At 39.9% G+C, this 26,177-nt stretch overlaps 1 protein-coding gene across 5 annotated transcripts in view; it reads left to right on the top strand.

Annotated features, from left to right (window-relative positions):
• The window catches only part of NSMCE2 (NSE2 (MMS21) homolog, SMC5-SMC6 complex SUMO ligase), an 87,290-nt gene that overhangs the window by 56,809 nt on the left and 4,304 nt on the right, over positions 1-26,177 (top strand). For 2 of the 5 annotated variants that reach the window (XM_023728192.1, XM_023728189.1), the window contains one exon: positions 11,126-12,138. In XM_023728192.1, the coding sequence (XP_023583960.1) occupies positions 11,126-11,310 (185 nt within the window). In that variant the 3' untranslated portion in view covers positions 11,311-12,138. Of the gene's footprint in view, positions 1-11,125; positions 12,139-15,475; positions 15,662-17,306; positions 19,521-26,177 lie in introns of those variants that run through there. The other 3 variants (XR_002823520.1, XM_023728190.1, XM_023728191.1) reach the window with 3 other exon arrangements.

A 26,177-nucleotide genomic window follows, 5' to 3' on the forward strand; every position in this document is an offset into this window, starting at 1 on the left:
AAGACCAGCCTTACTGGTCTTACAGAGACTGGAGAAACCCTGAAAGATGGTCCCTGGACACTCCTTTAACTCAGTACTGAATTCACTCCTGAAGTTCACCCTTCAGCCAAAGATTAGACAGGCCTATAAAACAAACAATAAGGAATGTAGTTTACCCATCTTTATGAGACTAAAACAAATAATAAAAAGATCTGCCTCACTGGAGGCTCAGGTTATGGTTAGCATTTTTTAGCAATAAAGTATTTTTAAATTAAGGTATGTACATTGTTTTTTTAGACATCATGCTATTGCACACTTAATAGACTATAGTACAAACATAACTTTTATATGCACTGGGAAACCAAAAAACCTGTGCAAGTCACTTTATTGCAATATTCGCTTTATTGCAGTGGTCTGGGACTGACCCCGCAGCATCTCTGAGGTATGCCTGTAGTTCTCTCTTTTGGTGATTGTGGCCCTTCCATTCTTTCCTTAAAGAACTAAGTTCCCTAGAACAGAATACTTCTTATTTAGACCAAAATTTGAGAGTTAGATAAGAAATAAAGATGTAGTCCTGTCATCATAAATCTCAGGATCTAACAAACTTCTTATCAAATATCTTTGAACTTAATGTTTGTAGTTTTGAGGACGTGATCTCTTTTTAATTAAACAGTGCCTTCATTAACTTTATGTTTTAAAGTAGGCTGACCCCATTTGTAATCTTTTTCCTGGTATAAATTTATTTAAAATGAGTACAGAGACATGCTGGCCTAAGGCAGTTGCTATTCGTGTGCAGGCTAAATATACTTATCAGGTGGCTATCTCATTTATGAATTTACGAACTTATTTGATATTTTTGTTCATGATCACTCTAGTTCCTTTTTTTCTTTTTCTTTTTTTTTACTAGGGTGATTGTTCTGGTAGAGTAAGGATGCTATTTAAAAGAATGTGCATAGATCTCAGCAAGGCATTTGACAGAGTCTTGTGAGATGGAAATGAGTTATGCCAATTGGTGTTGATTATTGAGGTAGTCAGGAACCTGGGCTTTCTTATTTACTAGATCTTGTATTATGTCTTCCCTCTCCAGCTTGTTGGTTCAAGCTACTTAACCTCTCTGAGCCTGAATTCCCTCAACCATCTAAAGCAGAGAATAAAACCACTGTATGGGGGAGGTTATGAGGTGTAAATAAGTTGATGTGCATGCAAGAACATTTCAGATGCATTGTCATTGTTACCCGGGACACTTCTCGGGAGGTGCTAAGTCAGCTCCCTCTTTGGAAGGACTCTAATAATCAGAGCTGTTCAACAGTGGAACAGGTTTCCCACCACACTGAGAGCTAAGCAAAGGCCAGATAGTCATATCAAGGCTTTTAGAAATTTTTGCTTGGGGTGGAAATTTGGAAAGGCTCTTTGAGGGAAGAAACAGTGTTTACCTTGTTTCACTGCTCCCTGCAGAGCACCCAGCACACTGCCAGGCACATGGCCTGTGCTGTGTAAATATTTGTTGAGTGAGTGAATGGAAGTTCCCCCAACACTCACATTCTTTTCTTTCTTTAGCATCGTTCCTTTCTTGTTTTGAATATGGTCCATACTGTTTTCCCAGGTGTATTTGTTTGCCATTATGTTGTTATTTTGGAATGGATATTTTGACACTAAACTGAAGCAACAGCTCACTGTATTTTGTCCATTCATGTGTACTTGTTGAAGACTAGGGCATAGAGAGAACATCGATAAGAGTTTCAGTATGAGAAATTCTGAGAGTAGTTTTTCCTCAGATTTAGCTATTAGTCATATGCAAAGGCATTCAACTGTGTGGATCATAACAGATTATGGATAACATTGTGAAGAATAGGAATTCCAGAACACTTCATTGTGCTTGTGCAGATCCTGTACATAGACCAAGAAGCAGTTGCTCAAAAAGAACGAGGGGATACTGTGTGGTTTAAAATCAGGAAATACATGCTTCAGGGTTATATCCTTTCACCATACTTATTCAGTCTGTATGCTGAGCAGATATTCTGAAAGGCTGGAGTATATGAAGAAGAACTTGGCATCAGGATTGGAGGAAGACTGATTAACAGCTGACCTGCTTTGACACAGCCTTGCTTGCTTAAAGTGAAGAGGACTTGAAGCACTTGCTGATGAAGATCAAAGACTACAGCCCTCAGTATGGATTACACCTCAACATAAAGAAAGCAAAAATCCTCACAACTAGACCAATAAGCAACATCATGATAAATGGAGAAAAGATTGACGTTATTATGGATTTCATTTTGCTTGGATCCACAATTGATGCCCATGGATGCAGCAGTCAAGAAATCAAGTGATATATTGCACTGGGCAAATCTGCTGCAAAAAGACCTCTTTAAAGTGTTCAAAAGCAAAGATATCACCTTGAAGACTAAGGTGTGCCTTACCCAAGCCATGGTGTTTTCAGTTGCCTCATATGCGTGCGAAAGCTGGACAGTGAATAAGGAAGATAGAAGAAGAATTGATGCCTTTCAATTGTGGTGTTGGTGAAGAATATTGAATATACCATGGATTGCCAAAAGAATGAACAAGTCTGTCTTGGAAGAAGTCCAACCGGAATGCTCCTTAGAAGCAAGGATGGCGAGACTTCCTCTTACATACTTTGTACATGTTATTAGGAGGGACTAGTCCCTGGAGAAGGACATCATGCTTGGTAACGTAGAGCGTCAGCAAAAAAGAGAAAGACCTTCAGCGAGATGGATTGACACAGTGGCTTCAACAATGGTCTCAAACTTAGCAATGATTGTGAGGATGGTGCAGAACCAGGCAATATTTCATTCCTTTGTACATAGGGTCGCTGTAAGTCAGAACGGAGCCAACTGGATGGCTCTTAACAACAGTAACAACCATTCTTAATTTCTTATTTCTGCTTTTTCTATTTGTTGTTGTTATTAGTTACTGCTGAGTCGATTCCAACTCATGGCAACCCCATGTGTTATAGAGTAGAACTGCCCCATAGGGTTTTCTTTGCTGTAATCTTTATGCAAGCAGATTGCCAGGCCTTTTCTTCCACAGTACCACTGGGGGGTTTGAACCGCCAGCCTCTAGGTTAGCAGTCGTGCACAGTTTGCTCCATCTGAGTGTTTTAATTTCTGTAGTCCTTTTTAAAAGGGGATGCCTTAATCATAGAATATTCCCATAGGATTACATTCCCAAGAACCTCATAGCAATGGCTGCCTCTGGGAGGAAGCATGGGGGATTAGAGCCACCACATTATTGTACTGTTTGAATTTTTCAACTATATGCTTTGTTAACTTCTAAAAATATTCTTTCAAAAGTGGGTTGGCCTCGGTGAGTAGCGTCTGGGGTCTTAAAAGCCCGTGAGCAGCCATCTAAGATACTCCACTGGTCTCACCCCTTCAGGAGCAAGGGAGAATAAAGAGAACAGGATGCAAGGAAGAGATTAGTTTGAAGGAGTAATGGACCACAGCTACCAAGGCCACCAGACTCAGTCCAGTACAGCTAGATGGTGCCCGGCTACCACCACTGACTACTCTGACCGGGATCACAACAGAGGGTTCTGGACAGAGCTGGAGAAGGATGTAGAACAAAATTCTAACTCACAAAAAAAAAGACCAGATTTACTGGCCTAAAGGAGACTGGAGAAACCCCGAGAGTATGGCCCCCAGACACCCTTTTAGCTCAGTGGTGAAGTCATTTCCGAGGTTCACCGTTCAGCCGGGGAGTGGACAGCCCCATAAAACCAAATGGGACTAATGAGGTACAGCAGTCCAGCGACAAGGGCCAGAAGGCAGAAGGGGACAGGAAAGCTGGTGATAGGGAACCCAAGCTTGAGTAAGGATAGTGTTGATGTGTTGTGAGGTTGTTAACCATTGTCATAGGGCAACATGTGTACTAACTGTTAAATGAGAAACTATTTTGTTCTGTAAGCCTTCATCTAAAGTGAGAATAGCAGCACAATTGGAAGAGTGTAGTCGATGTCACTGAACTGTGCATGTAGAAATTTTTGAAATGGTGTATCTTTGGCTATGTATATTTTCACCAAAAAAAAAGGTCGAGAAGGGAGAGGGTTGACATGTTGTGGGGTTGTTAACCAATGTCATAAAACAATATGTGTACTACTGTTTCATGAGAAATTATTTGTTCTGTAAGCCTTCACCTGAAGTACAATCAAAAAAAAAAAAAAAGTGGGTTGGTTAACTCTATGATTCAATAGAAATTAAGTCCAGTCAAAGCTCTGTATTGGGAAGAATTGCAAAATACGTTTAGTTTACAGCAAAATAGCCTCCATCTATTAAGAGTCTACTATGTTTGAGTCAGGAGCCCTGATGGTGCAGTGGTTAAGTGCTCGGCTGCTCACTGAAAGATTTATAGTTCGAACCTACCAGCTGCTGCATGGGACAAAGATGTGGCAATCTGCTTCTGTAAAGATTACAGCCTAGGAAACCCTACAGGGCAGTTCTGCTCTGTCCTATAGGGTCACTGTGAGACAGAACCAACTCGACGGCAGTGGATGTTTGAGGCACCATGATAATCTGCTTTATCTACAGTGTCATTTAATTTTCTCAATGATCATCTGAGGTTTAAGCCTCACTCCCTTCTTTGCTGCCACAAATTCATGCCAGAACTTTGGTGTTGAACCAGAAGTCAAAGCCAGATTCTTTTCCTTAGGCCTCCTGGGTCTCCAAGCCTCAAACTGTAGCTAAGACTTGGGCACAGCCAAGGACTTGAACACCAGACAGAAATAGCATTCACTGAACTCTGTTGGTTAGGAAACGCTGCTGTAAATATTGGATGCTGTGTTGTCTTCGCTGCTTCTTTGTAATCTACCGGGAATTAACCCGTACCCGTTGCTATCGAGTCAGTGCCGACTCACAGTGACCCTGTAAGACAGAGTAGAACTGCCTCATAGAATCTCCAAGGCTGTTAAATCTTTACGGAAGCAGACTGCCACATCTTTCTCCCGAGGAGCGGCTGGTGAGTTCGAACTGCCGACCTTTCCATCAGCAGCTGAGTGCTTCCAGGAATTAGGTAGGGAAGAACAGGCAAGAAGGGTGTGAAAAAAGGGTTTAAGTCAAATAAAAGGCAAACTTAACCTTGAGGATTTGGGGGCCTTATAATAGGTAGCAAAGGGGTTGTGGATTCTCTTCTGTGGATATGTGTTAAAATGATAGCTGCCCACCAGCCTGGGATTCTTGAAGAATAGTGCTGCTTTTGATGACTGGCAGAAACTAGGTGGTACCCAGAGATTAATTTCTGTGGTTTTATGAATTTAATTGATCATAAAATATACTTAAAGCTATATTTTGAGTTATACTTCTACCATGGTAGTTTATAGAATATTGACTGCGAGTTCTGAGGAAGTGCCTGTCTGTGTAGTGAAAGATGTACTGTATTTTTATGCAAATAACATGCACCTTCTGCATTTGTCTGTCAGCAGCGCCCTCACCCTGTGAGGTGTTTTTGTAAGTGTGCTGTGCTAATTTTTTTTACAGCAACATGTGGAAGAGGATTGGCATGGTTGCGCTTGTGATGGTGCCTTGCAAGGGGAGGGCACGACTGGCAAACGAACACGGAGGGCGTGCATTATTTGCGTAAAAATACAGTAATGGCCTCCATTACTCTGAGGTTAGAACTATTGAAGTCAGTCAGTCAGTCTCTCGTTTCTCTGTCTCTGAAGGTAAAGTTTAGGAGGATTCCTTTAGCCTGAGAATAGATTATTCAGTATTCCATGTCTTTTGCTTGAAATGCATTTTATTTATTTCTGGGTGCCTCCTGTCTGCTTCCATGATGACTTTAAGTCAGACCTGAAGTCAGTCCCTAACCCTGTCATTTATTAACTGTGTGACCTGGGGTAAATAATTTAACCTCTGTAAGCATCAGTTTCCTTATCTCCAAAATATGTTTAACTATACCTAATTCACATTGTTGTAACAAGGGATTGGATAAGGTGGTATGTTCAAAATGTGTCCCATGTGCATGCAGCCAGTGCTCAGTGAAGATTTGTTCTTTTTTATCGATCTCTTTCTCCTCTCTTCATTCCCACGGTTTTGTTTGACCATTGTAACTATCAGTCAGCCTCTGCAAAGAGGAATGAGGGCTTTGTTTAGTCTCTCCACTGGTCTGGTGAGCATCTGGCGGGTACTTACCCATCCTTCAAGACACAGTTCAAATTTATCCTCACCTGTTAAACCTTACCTGCCTTCTGTGGACAGTGTTAGCTGTCTTTTCCCCCTGCTTCACAGCTTTTCTTCCCCCTCTGCCTGGCATGTAGTAAGTGCTCAGGAAGCATTTGCTAGGTAAATGAGTTTTTGGAAAAGGTGGTGGTTGGGAGGGGATTTACACAGCTTATTAAGCATTACAGTCTTTCTCTTCCAACTTAGTACTTTGATCTTAAGTTAGTAAAACAGTTGAGAGAGTTAAGGAGATTATCTTTACTTGATACTTTTTGGTCCCAAGGACAAAATACTGTTAGTATTTAGGCTAATTACATTTGTGGAATAATTATCCATTTTGTAATACTTATAATGGAGTCCCTAGGTGGTGCAAACAGTTAAGTGCTCCACTGCTAACCAGAAGGTTGGCAGTTTGAACCCACCCAGAGGTGCTTCAGAAGACAGGCCTGGCATTCTGCTTCTGAAAGGTCACAGCCTTGAAAACCCTATGGAGCACGGCTCTACTCTGTACACATGGGGTCACCATGAGTCGGAACTGACTCCATGGCAACTGACAACAACAACAACAATAATTATAAAGACAGATAATATTTAATTAGTGCCTGCTGTGGGCTAGGCCCTGTGCTGAGCATTTTACCTATGTTATTTTATTCTCATGTCAACTTTATGAGCTAGGTATGAGTTGGAATCTATTCGATGGCAGTGGATTTTATTGTTACTGTACCTGTTATATAGAAGAGGAAACTGAGACTCTAGTAAAGTGACTTGCCAAAAACTACATAGCTAGCAAGGAGTTTTGGTGACGCAATGGTTAATTGCTCAGCTACTAACTGAAAGGTTGGCAGTTCGAACTCAACCAGCTACTCCATGGTAGAAAGACGTGCTGATCTGCTCCCATAATGATTACAGCCCAGAAAACCCTGTGGGGCACTTCTGTTCTTTCATATGGGTCGTTATAAATTGAAATCAACTCAACGGCAATTAACAACAAGAACAAGTAATATGGTCTAGATTTGAATGTAATCTGACTCTATAGCTGGCTTTTTGGGCTACTGTATTATACAGCTTCCCTCTTCGGTAGTATTAGGGTAAGAGAATTGTATGGATGAGTAAAATAAAGATGATTTTAAAGGTGAGTATTTCTTGAGTATTTATTGTGTTTATGGAGGAACCAGCTGTTTTCTGGTTTGTGTTGTACACTGTTGTTTTCTTCACTATTATTTCTAGTAGGGCGCAGTTATCAAATGCAGATTTAGTTTTAATTTTACCACGCTGTGTATATGTGAAGGAATAATTATGACTGTAAAGTAGAGTGGAGTGAGAAGTAACTTAAGTGTCCATTTAATATTGCTCAAGTAGTAAGTCATTAAATTCCACTTCTGATGAATATATAAAGATTGCTTAATACTAGTCTGCCAGGAAACACACACACACTCATAGAGGTAGATGTGCATGTAGATATATGTTGCTAGAGATAGTTGGAGATGTATTTTCAGAGAGGAAGAGTTTTTTTTTTGGAGGGGGTAGAGGAGGTATGGTTTATACTGTCATTTGTTTGAAGGTACCCAAAAAGAATAAAATGTTTTGTTTACAAAATATGGAAGAATCAAGTCTTAATTTGAAAAGTTTAGGAAATACTTGTTCCCTAGTTCAGAAAGTATTATCTCCCTGCTATATATCCCATTCCCAGCAGCTGAAAATACAATCGGACGATTCCTTTCCTCCTTTTTTTCCTTCTTGCCTAAAGGGACATATGTACTTTATGACATCTCCTGTTTTTCAGAGTCTTCTGAGTATGTGATTCATTTTGAATTGGTGTCAGCAACCCCCTAAGAGCACTAAATGTCTCCGTTGTCTTAGCCTGGTAGTTTACTAATAAAATACATGGAGTTGAATTTATTCAGTTATATGTAATTGGTAGTGTTCCGGTGCAGGCATGCCTTACATGACTTTGTAGAATAAAAAACACCTCATTCTGCAGTTTTTATTTGTTTAGGACAAAATTTCAGGAAACAGCTTGGCCGTTGGCAAAACTGCAGTTGAATCAGAGACATAAAGTTGGAAGGGATATAAGTAGGTGAAATTTGTCTCGAGGATGTTCCTCCCTAATACACACACACACACACACACACACACACACACACACATCCTAGTTGTAAAGACGTTTTATGGACCTATAAGGCATAAAGTATTTGATCCTATTATGGAGGTTGGGGAGGATCCTAGAAGAGGACTTTGTGGCTGAGACCATAGGTGACTGTAGAGCAAGGCAGGCGGACATCTGGTAGAGTAGAGAGGGGCAGATGTGTATGGCAATGCCAAGGGAAAGGGAGAGGAAAAATGTCTTCATTTTCATGTCTGTTTCACTGAAGGCGGTGCTGCTGAGGACCTCCAGGACGATGAGGGACCTTAACTGTGCTCTGGGACCTGTTTCAGTTCTGCTTTGGAAACCTCAGGGCTGGGCCTCAGGGAAAAGAGTTGACAGCTGTGGCTGGGGAGGGGCCTAACTCAGCATAGTGGGTCAAAAAGCTACATCACTAGCTCTGTCACCTTCCATTCTTGCTGAACTGGTTGCTAGCTGAATGGAAAGCTTGATTTGTCTGTTGATAGGCTGTCTTGGGGAAGCCACGATAAAGAATCTTCTGCTCCCCCATCTGCCGCTGCTTTTTAACCTGTGACCTAGAAAATGGCATTCTGTTGAGGCTATGGGATTTGAAGAGACCTTAGACAGTCTTGGAACTTGGGTTGGATAAACTGTCTTGTGTTCTTGCTGTGCTGCATTGTGATTACCGTATTGCTTCAGGTTTACTACCTGCGTCTTCTAGCCGCAGAGGACATGGAATCTGTCTTAAGTTCCCATTTGTAAAAATAGCTAGCTTGTCTCCTCTCTTCCTGTTCTTTCTCAGCTCTATCCATTATCCTTCATTTTGCCCCCGTTTCTCATATTCAAGACATCCAGCATTGATTGTTACTATTTTACTTTCAGGCTTGTCCCTGCTGCAGCCATCATTTCCTCTCATTTTGAAGTCCCAGGAATTTTGTTTTAAGTTGAATTTGATTACAACACTAACTAGCCCATTTCTGCTTAATGGTCAACTGATCATATAACTCTAATACCTATTCAACACTTTAAAAAATTAGAGAGAACAGTAATAGTTACAATACTGCTATTAGTACCTTTTGACATTGAGTAACAGATGGGTGACATGTCTGATGAATAGGGTGGCTGCTTAGATTGCTTCGTTATACATTTTCGTGTGACTTTAAAAAAGTTGCATGCAAGCCAACTTCGTCCATTCAGGTACGTCTTGATATTATATAAGTATCAGAGCACTTCAGTCTTAAAAGAAGCCCTCCCTCAGTGGTTCTCCTCCTTTATTTTTCTAGGGTTTGCCACTGAACAGGAAAAAACAAAACAGAAACTATTAAGAATGGTTTTAGTTCTGTGGTCTTTCCTGGTCTGAATAACACTTTTAAAGTTTTTTGAGTAATACTGTTATCAGTCCATGGTGTTTGGCATAGTGTTTGGGATGGTCTTGGCTAGGGCCACTGGGTACAGACATGAAGTTTTATAGGAGGATAGCCCTGGTACTGATATACTTACGGAAACAGTTGTAATTTTATAACATAAATCAGGGCTTATCTGTGCCCTCTGGACTTGATTTGATGGGGCAAGGGTAGGGGGACATATTTCTGCTAGCTATTGTACTAGATTCCTAGAACAGTTGCTTAATTAATGGGCCAGGTGTGTTTCACAGGTCTTGCTGAATCATCCGCTATCTTCCCGTGAGACTTCCCCATGTATTTATTGGCTTCCAAGTGAATGTTCAAATATAACTTGTTTGCTTGATTAACACAAGCAAAGGTTGACTGTAATAAATAAATGATCATAGAATGATGACACATTGAAGAAATGTGAATATTTCTAGCCTCTCCAGAACCTGTTTGGCTGGGGGAGGATGGTCAAGGGTATGGATAATAAAAACGGTTTTGACTCTGAGCTCTACCCAGAAGTATTTCTGCAACCTAAAGCCTTCCAGGACTCTTCACTTTTAGATTTCAGTGAAGCTGCCAGACTAAAACAGACTAGGAAGAAAAGCCTGGCAATCTACTTAGAAAAAATCAGCCAATGAAAACCCTGTGGGTCACAATAGTCTGATCCCATTGTGCATGAGGTTGCCGTAAGTTGGGGGCCAACTCTATGGCAGCTTACTACTACTACTATTATAAAAGGGTTTATAAAATAAAATGAATGGGATGATAGTTTTCATTACCAAGGTCCCATGGATGCTACTAAGACCTAAACCAGATAGCAGTTTGCAAAAACAAGACCGAAGAGATCACCACAAAGGAGACAGTGAATGATGGGTAGGTCAGTCTTGGGCCTAAGGGAAGAGTCTTTAGAGGCCAACTGTTTGTTCAGGCAGCCAGCCACAACTAAGGTTCTAGGCTGAAGAATGTTGGGACACATTTGCTGAAGAACAGAAGTGATGAATGGTGTAGCCTGAGGCAGCAAAGGAGGAACACAAGAGGAGATCAGGAAGCTAGTCCTAAAAAACAACTGAGAATTATACCATACTTGGAAGTGATGCCAAGTCAGGTAAACTTCAAGGTAAAGTCTGAGTATCTTGGTCTGCTGCATAAAGGGGTGGAAGAGACCAGAGACTGAATACAAGAACTAGAAGAGACTTCCACAGTGATATCTTGAAGAAAGGCCATGAGAATGTCCATATCAGCAGCCTACCACAAGATATTTTAAGATGTTTTTGTGATTCTTTCTGTATTGCAATCAGAACCTCTTTTGAAAAATGTGATTTATTGTACATGTGTCAGAAACAACAGAGTAGGAAAGGCATTGTTGTTGTTAGGTGCTGCTATGAACTACTAAAAATTTAAGGTGGAATATATTGGTGTAACCTTTTTCAGATACGATATTTTAAGCAGAAAATAATAGTTGCTATCTTTTTCTTTTCTTTCAGCTGAAGTGAGTAGTGAATACAGTATGGACAAGGCGATGATTGAGTTTGCTATAATGGATCGGGAACTAAACCATTACATAAAGGCTGTTCAATCTGCAATAAATCATGTAAGTTTAATATTTATGTTTATGTATACCCACTCTCTTGGGTATGTTTGGTTACAAGTTACTGACCTAGAAATATGAACACAAAATCAAAATCCATCACCAACCTTTAATATTTTCTTATCCTTACTCTAGCAGCTATTAATTTCCTCTTAACCAGGAAGTCTCACAGAATAGTAATCTTAAATATTTTCCCAGCTAGGCCACCTAGGTTAATTAGGATATTAAATCTATTTTATATTTCCTTGCATTTCTTGTCTTGAAATTTTTAGTCTAAGCATCCTGTGGGTATGAGTAAATTGTGAAATGCTAAAAGTTGTATATAACTTGTTTTTATTGTTATGTCTGCGTAAACATACAATTTAGACCAGGTTCAGTTACTCATTCTCTAGTTTAACTACTCTGCAGCTATTGCGAAATACAGTCGATCAGATAATATGGAAGATTTTTAGAGCAAGTTTAAAAATAAAGAAGGTTGGCATTTTGGTTTTTCCAGGAGCCAGACTTATCTTTGTTGAGTCCAGCAGCATAAGGCAGTTAAGGTGGGAACATAGCAACATCCTTTTCAGTACTATGTTGAGTAAGAAATGAGCAATGCGATTACAGTAATGTTTCTGAGAAGTCCTTTGTTCTCGGAGCAGTGGAAACTCCCTGTTGAACTGATTTTAGTATACCTGTGTAATAGGGTGTTCTTGTGCTTCTGGTTTCTTTATTTGTCTTTTCATATGTGTAGCTATGGGAAAATTCCAAAAATACAGATATTTTCCAAGATTGGCTACTATTCATTGGAATATAAAATTTTAAATATTATTTAATACTTAAGCCAGTAAAATGTGTATTACATAGTTATATGAAATTTTTCTGTTTTTTATGGTTATTATTCATTCAGCATAGGAGTCTCTGGGTGATGCAAACAGCTAAGTGCTCAACTACTAGCCAAAAGGTTGGTGGTTTGACCCCACCCAGAGGTGCCTTGGAAGATAGACCTGGTGAACTGCTTCTGAGAGGTCACAGCTTTGCAGACCCTGTGGAGCAGTTCTACTCTGCACGCATGGGGTCGCCATGAGTCACAGCTGACTTTGATGACAACAACAACATTTATTTAGTATTTGTGACTAATTTTAAGAATACCTGCTTATACCTGTTTAACTTGTAAAATTCTGATGTTTCTAGCCATTGTGACTCTTAGTCCTGGTACTGTAGTTCTTCCATAGGAATATATGAAAATAGCATCATGTTGGGGCTTACGAAACTGAATAACAAAGCTCTTATAGCAGAGGTTCTCAGCCCTAGCCGACCCCTAGAATCAGCCAGTCCCTACCCTCAGAGATTCTCATTTCATTGGTCTGGAGTAGGGTTGAGACAGTAGTATTTTTTAAAAACTTATTCTAATATGTACCTGGGGCTGAAAACCACTGACTTCAAAGAACAAAGCTGTCTTTAGAAAATGTATCTGGTGTTTGCTACCAAAGATCAGAGTTAGGCCTGTTATCTGGATTAGTCTTGCTTTGACCCTTACATTCTGTGGAGCTTATTTGATGGGCCTTTTTATCTTTAACTTTCATATGTGCAAATACAACAATATAGTATATATTATAGGTAAGAAAAATCAAGCTTTGGAGTCAAAGAACTTAATGTTGGTTTTTTATTTCAAAATTAGAACCCGTAAGTATTTAAGGTATTTTTAAATTAAGAATTAAACTCTTCCCACGTCAAGAAACTGTGTCACTTGCAAAAAATAGTCAAACACAAAGACCACTCCTCACCCCCTCTTCCCCACCACCATTTAGTAATTCCCAGCATTTCTTCCATCTTATCCCTTTATCTTCATCCCACTATATGAGGAATATTAATGCTTTGAGTTTTATCCCACTTTTTAGCCCTAACCTTACACTAGACTAGAGGACATTGGCTTTAATGATTCTGATACTCAGATGGGAAGGTCCCTGGTCTTTCCTAAGAGGAGAAACCATGTTTTTATTTGCCTTTTCTGATGCAAAGTTTTGCCCTCTGTGCAAGCTTGATAAAATACCAAGAGGAGTAAGTCATTTAGTTTTATCGGATTTCTAAGACCTGAAACCATATAGAGGCATAGTGGGGATATGACCGTTATTTTGAGGGAAATGTTTTATGCCTCTTTACATACATGAAGTTATGGGCATTGCTATCTTATTGCTTGTTTTGGTGATGGAAAAAAAAAAAAGAACAGCAGCTTAGGAGGGGCCAGGATGGTGTAAACACCAGAAACCCACTGCCGTTGAGTCGATTCCGACTCATAGTGACCCTATAGGACAGAGCAGAACTGCCCCACAGGGTTTCCAAGGAGCAGCTGGTGAATTTGAACTGCTAACCTTTTTAGCAGCCCCCCTCTTAACCCCTGGGCCACCAGGGTGGTATAGCTTTTTAGAAATAGCACTGATCTAGGGATTAGAAACACTTCCAGCCCTGGTTCTTCCACTTTTCTAAATTATGATCCTCGCTCAATGGCTTAATCTCATGGAGCCTCATTTTCTTCTTCGAAAGTTCTTGGCCCGTGTCTTAGTTATCTAGTGCTGCTATAATAGAAATACCTCAAATGGATGGCTTTTAACAAACAAATTTATTCTCTCACAGTCTAGGAGGCTAGAAGTCCTGAATTCAGGGTGCCAGCTCCAGGGGAAGGTCTTCTCTCTCTGTCAGCTCTCTGGGAAGGTCCTTGTCATCAGTCTTCCCTGGGTCTAGGAACTTCTCAGTGCAGGGACCCTGAGTCCAAAGGACATGCTCTGCTCCCGACTGTTCTTGCTTTGTGGTAATGAGGCCCCTCTCCTCTCTACTTGCTTCTCTCTTTTATTTCTCAAAAGAAATTGACTCAAAATACAACCTAATCCTGTAGATTTTGTCTTGCCTAATTAACGTAACTGCCTCTAATCCTGCCTCGTTAATGTCATAGAGGTAGGATTTATAACTCATAGGATAGTTACATAAGATCACAAAATGAGGGACAACCACACAATCCTGGAAATCATGGCCTAGCCAAGTTGACACGTATTTTAGGGGAACACAGTTCAATCCATGACAGCCTGCCTGTTTCACAAGATCATATGTGAAGTCAGATTAGATACTGTATGTCAAAACACTTTGAAACTTGTGGAATTTGATGGCAATATAAAATGGAATTATTATTACCTTTGCCCAGATTTTCAAATATACTCCTTGGAGACGTGGAATAAGACCTTTCTTAAAAACAAATACTTTGCTCACTTTATCAGGGTACTTTTTATTGTCTTTGACCTGTCCTACTCTGGAATTCAAGAACCATCTAGGATTTAGGTATAAGCTAATTAAGTTACAATGTGAGATGTTCCTGGCCTCTAACAAGAAGAGATTGTTTTAAGTTAAATTATTAAGAAAGAATGCAGCTAATGGAAACCCACGTCAGTCCCATGTAACCTTCTGCTCTGTTATAGACTTTTAAGAGTTACAGTACCTCTGTTACTGTAATATTTTCCCAGATTCTGATCCACTCTCCTGAAGTTAATTTCAAAATATCTGTGGTCTTCCTTTTTATGAATTTTCACATAGCCATAGAAAGTTTACTTTGGAACTTTAGAGGTATAGATTGATTTACCAACAGATCCCTGGGAAATCCCTTTGGCATTCAGCAAAAACTCTCAGATTGCCTTTCTTTGTCCTGTGAGAGAACAGTTACTACATTCTACAGTGCCTGGATATTTTACTTAGAATCAGCATTTATTTCACTGCTCTGAAACTAAAAAATAAATAAGAATAAAAAAAAAACTTTGTTCCAGCTAGTTTGTAGAGGGAATATTATGCAGTGAGCACTAAAAAAATTCCCAGAAAGTCTAAAAGTCATTTATAAAAACTTTCTGCATAAATGGATTATATACGTTTCAAAAAAAGTTCTCCTAGAACCTCAAAGAGCTCCATTGTGAGACAGGCCTGGCGACTTTTAGTTGTGAGACCACACATGTGATGAAAGTGTTTTGAAAGCTGTGACAGGGCACACAGATGTGCTATGATACAGTTACTTGTTTTGTCACTATTGCTGCCAGGGAAAATTCTGTTTCATCTGGAGAACAGAGTGATGTCCTGAACATTAGACTCCTGATGGCCTGATGTCCCCCTACTTGATTTCTAAGCTTTAATTATTTAAGTACATTAAAGGGGCGCCGTTAGCAGCCTTTTTGTTTTGAAATAGTCATTGAGCAAATATTACTAAACACCTGTGTTCTGTTGGCACTTCTAGGTGCGAGAAATAGGACATTGAGACCCACCTGGCTCTCACCTTCAGGATGTCTTCAATCTGGAAGAGGAGACAGATATTTAACAAAGAGCAATAGAAACATCATTTAATGACTGTTATGGTTTGTGCAAGGAGCCCTGGTGCCACAGTGGTGAAGCACTCAGCTACTAACCAAAAGGTCAGTGGTTCGAACCCACCAACTGCTCTGTGGGAGAAAGATGTGGATCTGCTTCCTTAAAGATTAAACCCCATTGCTGTCGAGTGGATTCCAACTCATAGACCCTAAAGGACAGAATAGAACTACCCCACAGGGTTTCTAAGGCTGTAAATCTTTATGGAAGCCGACTGCCACATCTTTCTCTCATGGAGTGGCTGGTGGGCTTGAACCACCGACATTTTGGTTAGCAGCTGAGTACTTTAACCACTGTGCCACCAGGGCTCCTCAAAGATTACAGCCTTGGAAACCCAATGGGGCAGTTCTACTTTGTCCTGTAGAGTGGCTGTGAATCGGAATCGACTTGACAGGAACGGACGGAAAAATAAAGTGTGCAGGGAGAGTTAATAACTGAGGGGCCATATGATATGGTGGGAGATTGGGGGTTTCCTTCCTGAGGAAGTGATATTTAATCTGCGATGAAAGTCAAGTATGACTGGTCACTTCTCTGTGGCTTTTGCATGAAATAGAAGCATCTTATTTCTGATTGTCCTAGTGTCAGAGTTTCAGAGGGCCTTGATCAATCCAAAGACTTAATTTTGATAGAATTAAGCCAGAGAAGGGTTCCCATAAAGTACTTTTTGTATATCGAAAATTAAAATATAGAGAGAAGTTGAGTAACCTAAGGTTAGTCAATGATTCATTCACTAACAGGTATTTGAGTACCTTCTGTGATCAGTATTATAAGTCATGTTAGTAGTTAAGAATAGATTCATTCCTGATATTCTGCTTCTCCAGCCACTTCACTAGTCAAGCATGGCCAATGAGACTTCTTACCGCATATTGAGTAAACACAATGGCAATACAGTGTATTTCTGATTCCGTGTTTGTGTCTTTGTTTTAAACTAAGCCTGTAGTCCCCATCCTTGGGCTTTAGATTCCTGAGGGAACAATTTATTTAGTTCAGGGAATCCTCAGATTCATAGTCTGGCATGTGTTTTTTCAAATAAGAGATGATGAAAGTCCAACCACTGTCATGTGGGTGCTCCCTGCAATTTTTTGAAACCTTAATCCTCATGGTGGAAAAGGACAGGAGCCGCGAAACTAAATGATAAATGACATAACTGGTTCAGATTAGTTTCAATCAGTGATAAAATATATACCCTCTGTGTTTTTTGATGCTCAGTTTAGCCCTAGACTGGCGATTGTGAGGAGGATGCAGGAACAGGCAATGTTTCATTCTGTTGTACGTAAGGTCACCATGAGTCGGAGATGACTCGACAGCAGCTAATAACATAGTCCGGCGGTTGTTTTGTTGGTGCCGTCGAGGCAAGTCCAACTCAGCAACGCCATGTGACAGAGTAGAACTGCCCCATAGAGCTTTCTAGGCTGTAATTTTTACAAGAGCAGATCACTGGGTCTTTCTCCCACAGAGCTGCTGGGTGGGTTTAAACCACCCACCTGTATGTTGGCAGCTGAGTGTTTAACTCTTGCACCACCAGGGCCCCTAACGTAGTCCTGGAGCTTAGCAAAAGTAACTGGAGCTTGAGATTCACATTATATTTTGAGTTATATGTTTTTTTACCATGTTCTTTAATTATGTAATTTTACTTTAACAAACATTAAATCTTAAAATAATTGTCAGTCTGTACTTGAATTTTTTTTTTTTTTTTTTGGTAGGTGTTGCTTCAGCATGCTACTTTATTGGAAAATCCAGAGCATTTGTATTTTTCTCCCCCTTTCCTGTAAGACTCTTTTGTGCATCTTATAGATTATATAAGATTTAAAGAATTTAAATTGGATTGCAACCACGTACTTGTTTTTGTTTTTTCAAGTCACTGTTTATAACAGTTCCTACCAAAAGCCTGGGGAGGGAGAATATTTTTCCTCGTAACCTGACAGAAGCAATTAGGTGCCCGATTGATCTCCTTGGGTTATTTCTTATAAATCTGTTCGTGAATATGCCCTGTGTGTGGTGTGTTTTACTTGATAACCTAACCTGAGCATTTTATCTGTGTTTTAAAACTGATATGTTGAGATTTAGAAGAGTGGAAATATACTTCACATAAGCTGTTGAAACCAACACAGTCTTAGATACAATAAAAGAACGAGGTGGGTCAAAGGTATAGTTTACCTCAGCCTTGTCATTATGCAACTAGTTTAGAATGTTTTTGACGTATCACTTCCCTCTGCCTTCCCACCCTTTACTGACTGGTAAGCTTTGCCTTTTGCAAAACTTATTTTAAAGTTACCTTAATAGCCACTATTGTAACATGAGACCTAATGGGGCATCTTGCAAGTTGGGAGTTACCATTTTAGTTAAACCAGATTTAGCGACAGTTTCTCACTTAGAAAACCAATAATTCATCTTACGGTGTCTGAAGTGAGTTGCAGGCCAGAGGGTGTGATTTATTAGATCTGATCACCTATGACTAAATGTGAGAATGCACCACCTTCTACTAGACACTGTGAATCATTGACAAAAGAGGAAGGAGGGGAAAATTAGTGTGGGAGTTATGAGATTCAAGGACAGAAGATTCTTGAGAAAAATTACTCTTGTCAGGGGAACAGCAAGAAGGTGAGAGATAACAGAGAGGTGAAATTAGGGAGAAATCTCTTGGAACCAGATGGGAAAGTATCCTGGAGATTGCCCTCTTCTCCACTCCCTGCCCCGAACACTCAACGCTCCAGAACAGTCTCTTACCTCCTGACTTGTCAGAAGTTTTCAATTACTCGTATATGAGCCTTTTCATCAATAGGAACACTTCCCAGGTGTGTAAATTAATAAGAAAATAATATAACCACTTGCCCCTGGAATATGTTTACTGCTGTGATTACTGGTAATTAATTTGTATTACAATGCTTTAGAACTCCCTCTACAGTTATTCCTAAGTTAAGGTTGTGTTTGGTAGCATTTTGTCTAATATACAGAGTGAGGTATAGATATAGTATTCCACTAATTGAGTTGCTTCTATAGGAAAGAATCTAAATGTAGATCTCTTAGGCTACCAAGTAGTTTGCTGCAAAATACTGATGAATTGGGATGTGAATAAGTACAATAGGAGAAAGAGATTTTGTGGTCAAATAAGTTTGGGGAATGCTTGATTAAATGAGTTTCCTTAAAGACACCAAAGCTTTTAATATGCTTTTCTGCGATATGATTTTCCAAAGGAGGGGTGTTCAGTCATCTCCTCAAATGATTTGACCATGGTAACCTTTTTGGGGAGGGACTGATATTCTGTGGAACGTTCATTGAGAAATGCTGCCATAGTCTCAACTGCCCTATTTTACAGAGGAGGTTAAGAGATAGGTCCAGCCATTGGTTTGTGGCAGACCTTCTGTGACATACTAAATACCTGGGAGGGTGTCAAACTTCTCCCTGAGATAAGCCTTGAAGATGTAAGGTCAGGAAAGGACCAGGCCTCTGAAAAAATGATGCATTATTCCAACCGTTAAAAAGAAGAAGGAGTTTTAAAAAACATGGAGTGATTGCTTGGCTATCAGAGTCTCTGTTTGAAGCCAAGAGGACCCCACTGTGGACTCAAGAGAATGGAGAGAGGGAGATGTTTTGGAGAAAAGGTCAGAGAGGGGAATGGAATAGGCAGAAGGGACACAGCAGCAGTGTGGGCAAGAAAAGCATATCTAGATCTTTGAAAGGTCTCATTTACCACAGCACTCCAGCTAGGCACTGGTGTGCCCAATATGATTATTTGGATACTTGGCTGCAGTGGTGCCAGGCAATCCTAGCAGCTAATTTCCTGGATTATTTAAATGACATGAATGTTACTTTAATATAGCAATAACCAGTTGCCATTGAGTTGATTATGACTCATGGCAACCCCATGTGTGTCAGAGTAGAACTGTGTTCTATAGGTTTTCAGTGACTGATTTTTCAGAAGTAGATCACCAGGCCTTTCTTCCAAGGTGTGTCTGTGTGGACTTGAACCTCAAAACTTTTGGTTAGCAGGTGAGTTTATAACTGTTTGCACCACCTGTTGTTAAGTGTTGTTGGGTGGGTTCTGACTCATAGTGACCCTGTATACAACGGAACAAAACACTGCCCGGTCCGCTATCATGCTCACAGTCGTTGCTATGTTTGAGCCCATTATTGTGGCCACTGTGTCAGCCCATCTTGTTGAGGATCTTCCTCTTTTTCTCTGACCCTCTGCCTGAGCAAGCATGATGTCCTTCTCCAGGGCCTGGTCCCTTCTGATAACATGTCCAAAGTACATGAGACTCTAGGCCTCCTTAATACAGCAAACTGCTGGTTATTTCTGAAATTGGGCATAGTCCATATATAGCATTAAACCCTTATTTTAAAGAGTCACTTTAGCTTCCTTCCACATCAGGCATTTTATGTACCAGAATTGAGGAGTATTAAAGAGTTTGAGATTTCGGTCTTTCCCCACAGTCTAGCATTGGTGCTAATGGGCAGTGAAAAGGTGGCCTAAGTGCAGAGATGAGGTGGGGGAATAGATTCAACTGGAGCATGGATACCCAAATGTTAAGGTTTACTGTAAAATGAATATATTTTCAAAGTGTAGAATTGAAAGTAATTGCTTGTTTATTACTCTTCATAATTAAGTTGTTCAGTTAGTGCCAACAGGATCCTTAGTCCAGTGAAGATACAGAAGCCTTTTGGCATATATATACAGAATAGCTATGAAAGCATTTTAATTGCTAAATAGTTACAGAGAACCCCCTAAAAATGCTGAAGAGATTCAGAGTAAGGCAAAAGATCCCTGGCTTAAATTCTGTCTTTTCTTCATCCTAGCTCTGAGCCTCAGTTTCTTCTGAAAGTGGAGATGATAATATAGGCCGTAGAATTGTGATAAGGATGAAAAGTGATAGCATGAAAGCACCTAAAACAGTTCTGTCACTTAATAAATAGGGACTTCTGTTGTTGTTGTTACTAATTTATAAAGTTGCTCAGAAAGGTCTGTAAAAGAGAAGTCATTTCCTTTGACCAAATTCAAATAGTATCTGAAGAGGAATTTTGAGTTAAAATTTGGAGAGTAGGGTGGTCAGCAGGAAACCATGGGAAAGGCCAGAGGTGAAGTTCTTCGAGAGGTAGTAGGAAGGAGCCCTTTCCTTGAAGGGTGTCCTCTGACAGTGGGTTAAGGGAAAGTGTTTGTAGGTCACGGTTGCAACCAGAAAGGATTGGACACATCTGGGTAACCTGGCTAGACAGATGCCCGTGAGCAACATGGCACTTGACCAACTGGGTTTGAAATCTCCTGGCACAGTGGTTTAGAGCTTGGCTGTTAAGCAAAAGGTCAGCAGTTCGAATCCACCAGCCGCTCGTTGGAAACTCTGTGGGGCAGTTCTGCTCTGTCCTATGGGGACTCAACGGCGATGGGTTTAATCAGTAACTAATGAGCCTTGGTGGCACAGTGGTTAAAGTGCTTACCTGCTAACTGAAAAGTCAGTGATTCGAACCCACCAGCTGCTCCATGGGAGAAAGATGTGACAGTCTACGTCTGTAAAGGTTTACAGCCTTGGAAACCCTATGGGCCAGTTCTGTCTGTCCTATAGGGTCACTGTAAGTCGAAATCGAGTCGATGGCAATGGATTTGGTGTTTTTTTTGTTTTAATCAGTAACCTGGTGGCACAGTGGTTAAGCGCTCAGCTGCTAACCAAAAGGTGGGTGGTTCAAACCCACAGGACGCTGTGTGGGAGAAAGAGCTGGTGATTTGCTCCCTTAAAGATTACAGCCTAGGAAACCCCATGGAGCAGTTCTGTAATGTCATACATGTTGTCACATTGTGTTGCTCTGAGTCAGAACTGAGTTGACGGCACACAATAACAGCAACACTCAGTAACACTACTTATGGCCTGTGTGTGTCCCGTAACATATGCTAGTTAATGGCAGTGGGGAGGTCATACTAGAGATAAGAACATTGGTAATTCAGGAAAAACTTGATGTTTTCTTAAATATTTTATTTAAGTGAAGATTTTGAGGAAATGCAACTGTAAAAAGTATTTCCCTCTGTGCACATGAATATATAATAATTATGATGCTTATCAAACTATCTTATTTACATCTTTAAGTAATTTTTTTTTTTTTACTTTGTTAGTAACACCTATTTAAAAAAACGCCAGGAGAGAAAAAGGTGTTGGATATTTTCCCCTGATGTATCATATGCAAATTGTCAGCGACATCTCTAATGCTCAATCTCCACAAATTGTTGACAACAGAGAGCGTAGTAGGAACATAAATGGAGAGACTAGAAATGGATTTTATTTTTCAAGCCCCTGTGCGAGTTCACAGTTGTGCTGCCGAGGAGAAGCTCTTTCATTCTGGAATAGAGCTCGTTCTCTGTGCAATGTCATTGAGAAAATGGAGAGGGTTTCTTTCCCTTCTCAGTTGTGGCACTTTGTCTTTCATTCTTTTGCGTCGCAGCCAACCTGGTATTTTAACGACTGGAGCTTTTTGAATTTATTTTCATTTATTTCTGGACATCTTTTTGTTTTTAAGGAAAATGTAATAGAAATTTACGTCACATAATAGAGCATTCTTTAAAATAGTGGAGGGAAATGCAAATTAAAACCACTGTGAGATACCAGTTCACACCCACTAAACCAAAATCAGACCAAACCATTTGTGCCACCCAGGGGCCTTCAAGCCATACTTGTTGCCATGGAACCGATTCTGACTCATGGTGACCCATATATTGGGGAGTAGAGCTGCATTCCATAAGGTTCTCAGTCAAGGCTCTGACCTTTCAGAAGCAGATTGTCAGGCCTCTATTCCAAGGAGGTGGGTGTGCACCAACAACCTTTTGATTAGCAGTCAAGTGCTTAACCATTTGTGCCGCCCAGGGACTCCTCACACCCACTAGGATGGCTATAATTAAAAAAAAAATAACAAGTGTTGGCAAAGATGTGGAGAAATTGGAACCTTTGTGCATTGCTCATGAGAATATAAAATGGTGTAGCCGTTGTGGAAAACAGTTTGACAGTTCCTCAAAAAGTTAAACATAGAATTACCATAAAACCAAAAAAACCAAACCTATTGCCCTCAAGTCGATTCTGACTCCTAGAGACCCTATAAGGACAGAGTAGAACTGCCCCGTAGGGTTTCCAAGACTATAAATCTTTAGGGATGTAGACTGCCACATCTGCGGAGCGTCTGGTGGGTTCAAACCACCAACCTTTACGTTAGCAGCTGAGTACTTCAAGCACTGGGCCAGCGGGGCTATGACCCAGCAGTTCTACTCCTAGGTATATACCTAAAGGAATTGAAAGTGGGGACTCAAACAGATACTTGTCCACCAGTGTTCATTGCAGCATTATTCATAATAGCTAAAAGATGGAAACAACCCAAGTGTCCCATCAACAGATGAATAGATAAACAAATGGAATATTATTCAACCATAAAAAGGAATGAAGTTCTGACACATGAAGCACCGTGGATGAACCCTTGAAAACATCATGCTGAGTAAGTCAGTCACAAAAGGACAAATACTGTATGATCTCACTAGAATAGGCAAAGTCATAAAGACAGAGAGTAGATTAGAGGCTCCCAGGGGCTGGGGGAAGAGGAGGATTAGGAATTACTGCCTAATGGGTACTGAGTTTCTGCTTGGGGTGATGAAAAACTTTTGGAAATAGTGCGATGGTTACACAACATTGTGAATATAATTAATGTCACTGAACTGTACATTTAAAAATGGTTAAAATGGCAAATTTTATGTTACTATATATTTTACCACAATAAAATAAAACCTTCAGTGAAAATGCTTATGTTCAGTTCTCATGGTATAGAGCATAAGAGTAGGTTATCATTTTTTTCATCATAGGTTTTTTTATCATAGGTTAACAATTTTTAATTTATTTGTTTTATCCTTTATTTCATCTTAAGATAATCATTTGAATATCTTCAAATAGAAGGGGATATTTAGAAAGACCAAGTCTGTTACTTGAAATATGGAAACAATAACCAGATATATTTTAATGTAATTGCACCATATGACTGATGCCAGACACTCTGACTTGCTTACTTTTTACTTTCCCCTTGACTGACACCTGCGAGCTCTCGCATGTTTCAGTGCCTGCCTTCCAGTTGCCTCAGCATTGCCTCAGCTACTTGTGGTTCTTGGACTGTTACTGGTACCAAAAAGCAAGCCCTCTCTGCCCATCAGGTTACTCTGTCGCCCAACATGAAACAAAAGCCAGAAATGCCCCCATGAAGTACCAGGTAGAAAATCCAGATGGGCGAGGTCTTGAGCATGCTCAGAGCATCCCTCTGGCAAAATCAGAAATTAAATTTGACACATACGGTCTAGTTAAACCTTGGTCAGAAAGGCCTCAGCAAAACATTGTATGCTCAGTTTTTCCCCCCTTAGGGGAAATTCTTAAGATACTGCTTAAAGCACCTGTAAGTAACATAGATGAAATTGAATATGTTAGGCCATATTGACTATAGCAGTAATGGAACTGCTGTGCCAGAATATGGAATTAAAGCGCTTTGCCTGTGTGATATAAAGTGTTGTATATGATCCTATTACAGTTGTAAATATTTGGTGTTAATGTTCAATTTAATTATTGTGTTTTATTTCTAGCCACCGAATAGCTACATGACCTTAAGGAAGTTTCTTAATGCCGTTTCTGCTCTTTGGCAAAATAAGCTTAGTAATATCTGCCCCTTCCTATCTCAGAGTGATTTCTTGATTACAGAGTGAGATAACATATGTGAAAGGACTGTGGAAGTAAAAGTGCTGTATACATGCCAGGTCTTGGTGTTCTGTCCTGTTAACTTTTAACTTCTTTCTCTTACAACAATGTATGCTACACGCGGATTTAAATTGGTGAACTATTCTAAGCCACCTAAACTTAGAATAGTGATAGGTGACTTGTGTCTCTTATTCTTAATTTGTTTTCCTAACCCACACCTTAAACTGGAAGGAAAAAAAATGTGTTAGGTTTTCGTTCACTTTTTGCCCTTAATTTAGTCATCTTTTTGGTAAATGTTTATTCCTGTTCCTTCCCACCCCCAAGAGTTTTACATAAGTCTCATATAACAGTTCAACAAGTGACTAATGTAGATTGGGCTAACTTAGTCACGGAGTCACTTTATTACGAAATACTTAAGGTTGAAACATCTATATATAACAATGAGGAAATAATTTACAGCAGCTTGATCTGATGGTTTTAGTGATTAACTCATTGGACAACGATAAAGAACAGAATTAATGAAAGGTCACAAACCAGACAAAATTAGTCTAAAAATAAAGTCTATACCCTAGTCACCTCTATTTCCCTCTCCCCTTTTCTAAGCAGTTGGTGTTTAATAAGAGTGTTGGGCTAGGAAATTAAGATTTGGTTTCTGATCCTAGTTCTGCTGGCCTGTGACCTTGGGCAAGTCAGGAAACTTCTCTGTGCTTTAAGCTTCCTCATTCTAAAATGGGGGGGGGGCGGTGGGGAGAGGAGAGTAATGATAGTGTACCTCACCCTCACCGGACAATTGTAGATAAAATGAGGTCTTAGATATGAATGTGTTTTGACCAAGATAAAGGAGAAGAAAAAAGTGAAAGATGGCTCCATCCTCATGTGACTAAAGAGCAAAGGAGACTTCCTGATTCTGCCAAAGAGGATTAGAAGAGGAAGGGCACATTCCCAGAATTTGGATTTGAATCACAGAAATAATTATTTCCTACAGAAATAATGGTCAGTGGCTAGGCTTTCAGGCTAGTCCATTAAAAAAAATCAATAATAAATAGTTCATGATGATTGAATTTCTATAAAACTAACAAAGCCATTTGTAATGTATCGGTTTGGTGTTTATGGTGTTCTGGAGGACTTAGCTAGGTCTGGATAAGAGAGAGTGAATTTGCTTCTCTCTGTCTTCCCCAGTTATTTAATATTTGTCTAAGGCTATTGGTGGTTTGCTTAAACCAGATTTGGAGATATCACCAGTTCATACCCCAGTCCTCTGGCCTTTGTTAAAGAGTCTGACACCAACTTTCTTTGCCTCAGGTAAGGGATGAGAAGCCCTGTGGGATACTTGGCCTCTTCAATGATCACAGTAACCTCACAAGTTAAGAAGGGTGGGTGTTATTGACTCTGAGCCTCAGGGATGTTAAGGAACAAGGTCACATGGCTAGGAGGTCTCAAGAGCTGAGACTTGAACCTCAATTTTTTTGAAACATAATCCAAGGCTTTTTTTATGATATCTCCATGCCTGAGACAGAATTCATTGAATTCCTTTTTTCAGTTGAGATTAAGAGTCTTATTCCTAACCTCAGTTATAAAGTATGCTTATGACCATACACATATTTTTTTTGGGAGATTTAAGTCTAAATGGAAGGTGAATGTGACTCCCCACACTGATTTGACAGGTGTAAGGGTGGGATTCTGTCAGTATCAAAGAACTACTTGAGGACAAGAATATTGTTATATGGAGATGTTACAGTAAAAAGAAGAAAAACTTTAGAGGAACCAGTATTTTTTTTTTTTAATTTTTTTAAATTATACTTTAGATGAAGGTTTACAGAGCAAACTAGTTTCTCATTAAACAAGTAATACACATATTGTTTTATGACATTGGTT

This window comes from Trichechus manatus, unplaced genomic scaffold, assembly GCF_000243295.1.
Source record: "Trichechus manatus latirostris isolate Lorelei unplaced genomic scaffold, TriManLat1.0 scaffold00022, whole genome shotgun sequence".
Classification (NCBI taxonomy): Eukaryota; Metazoa; Chordata; class Mammalia; order Sirenia; family Trichechidae; genus Trichechus; species Trichechus manatus.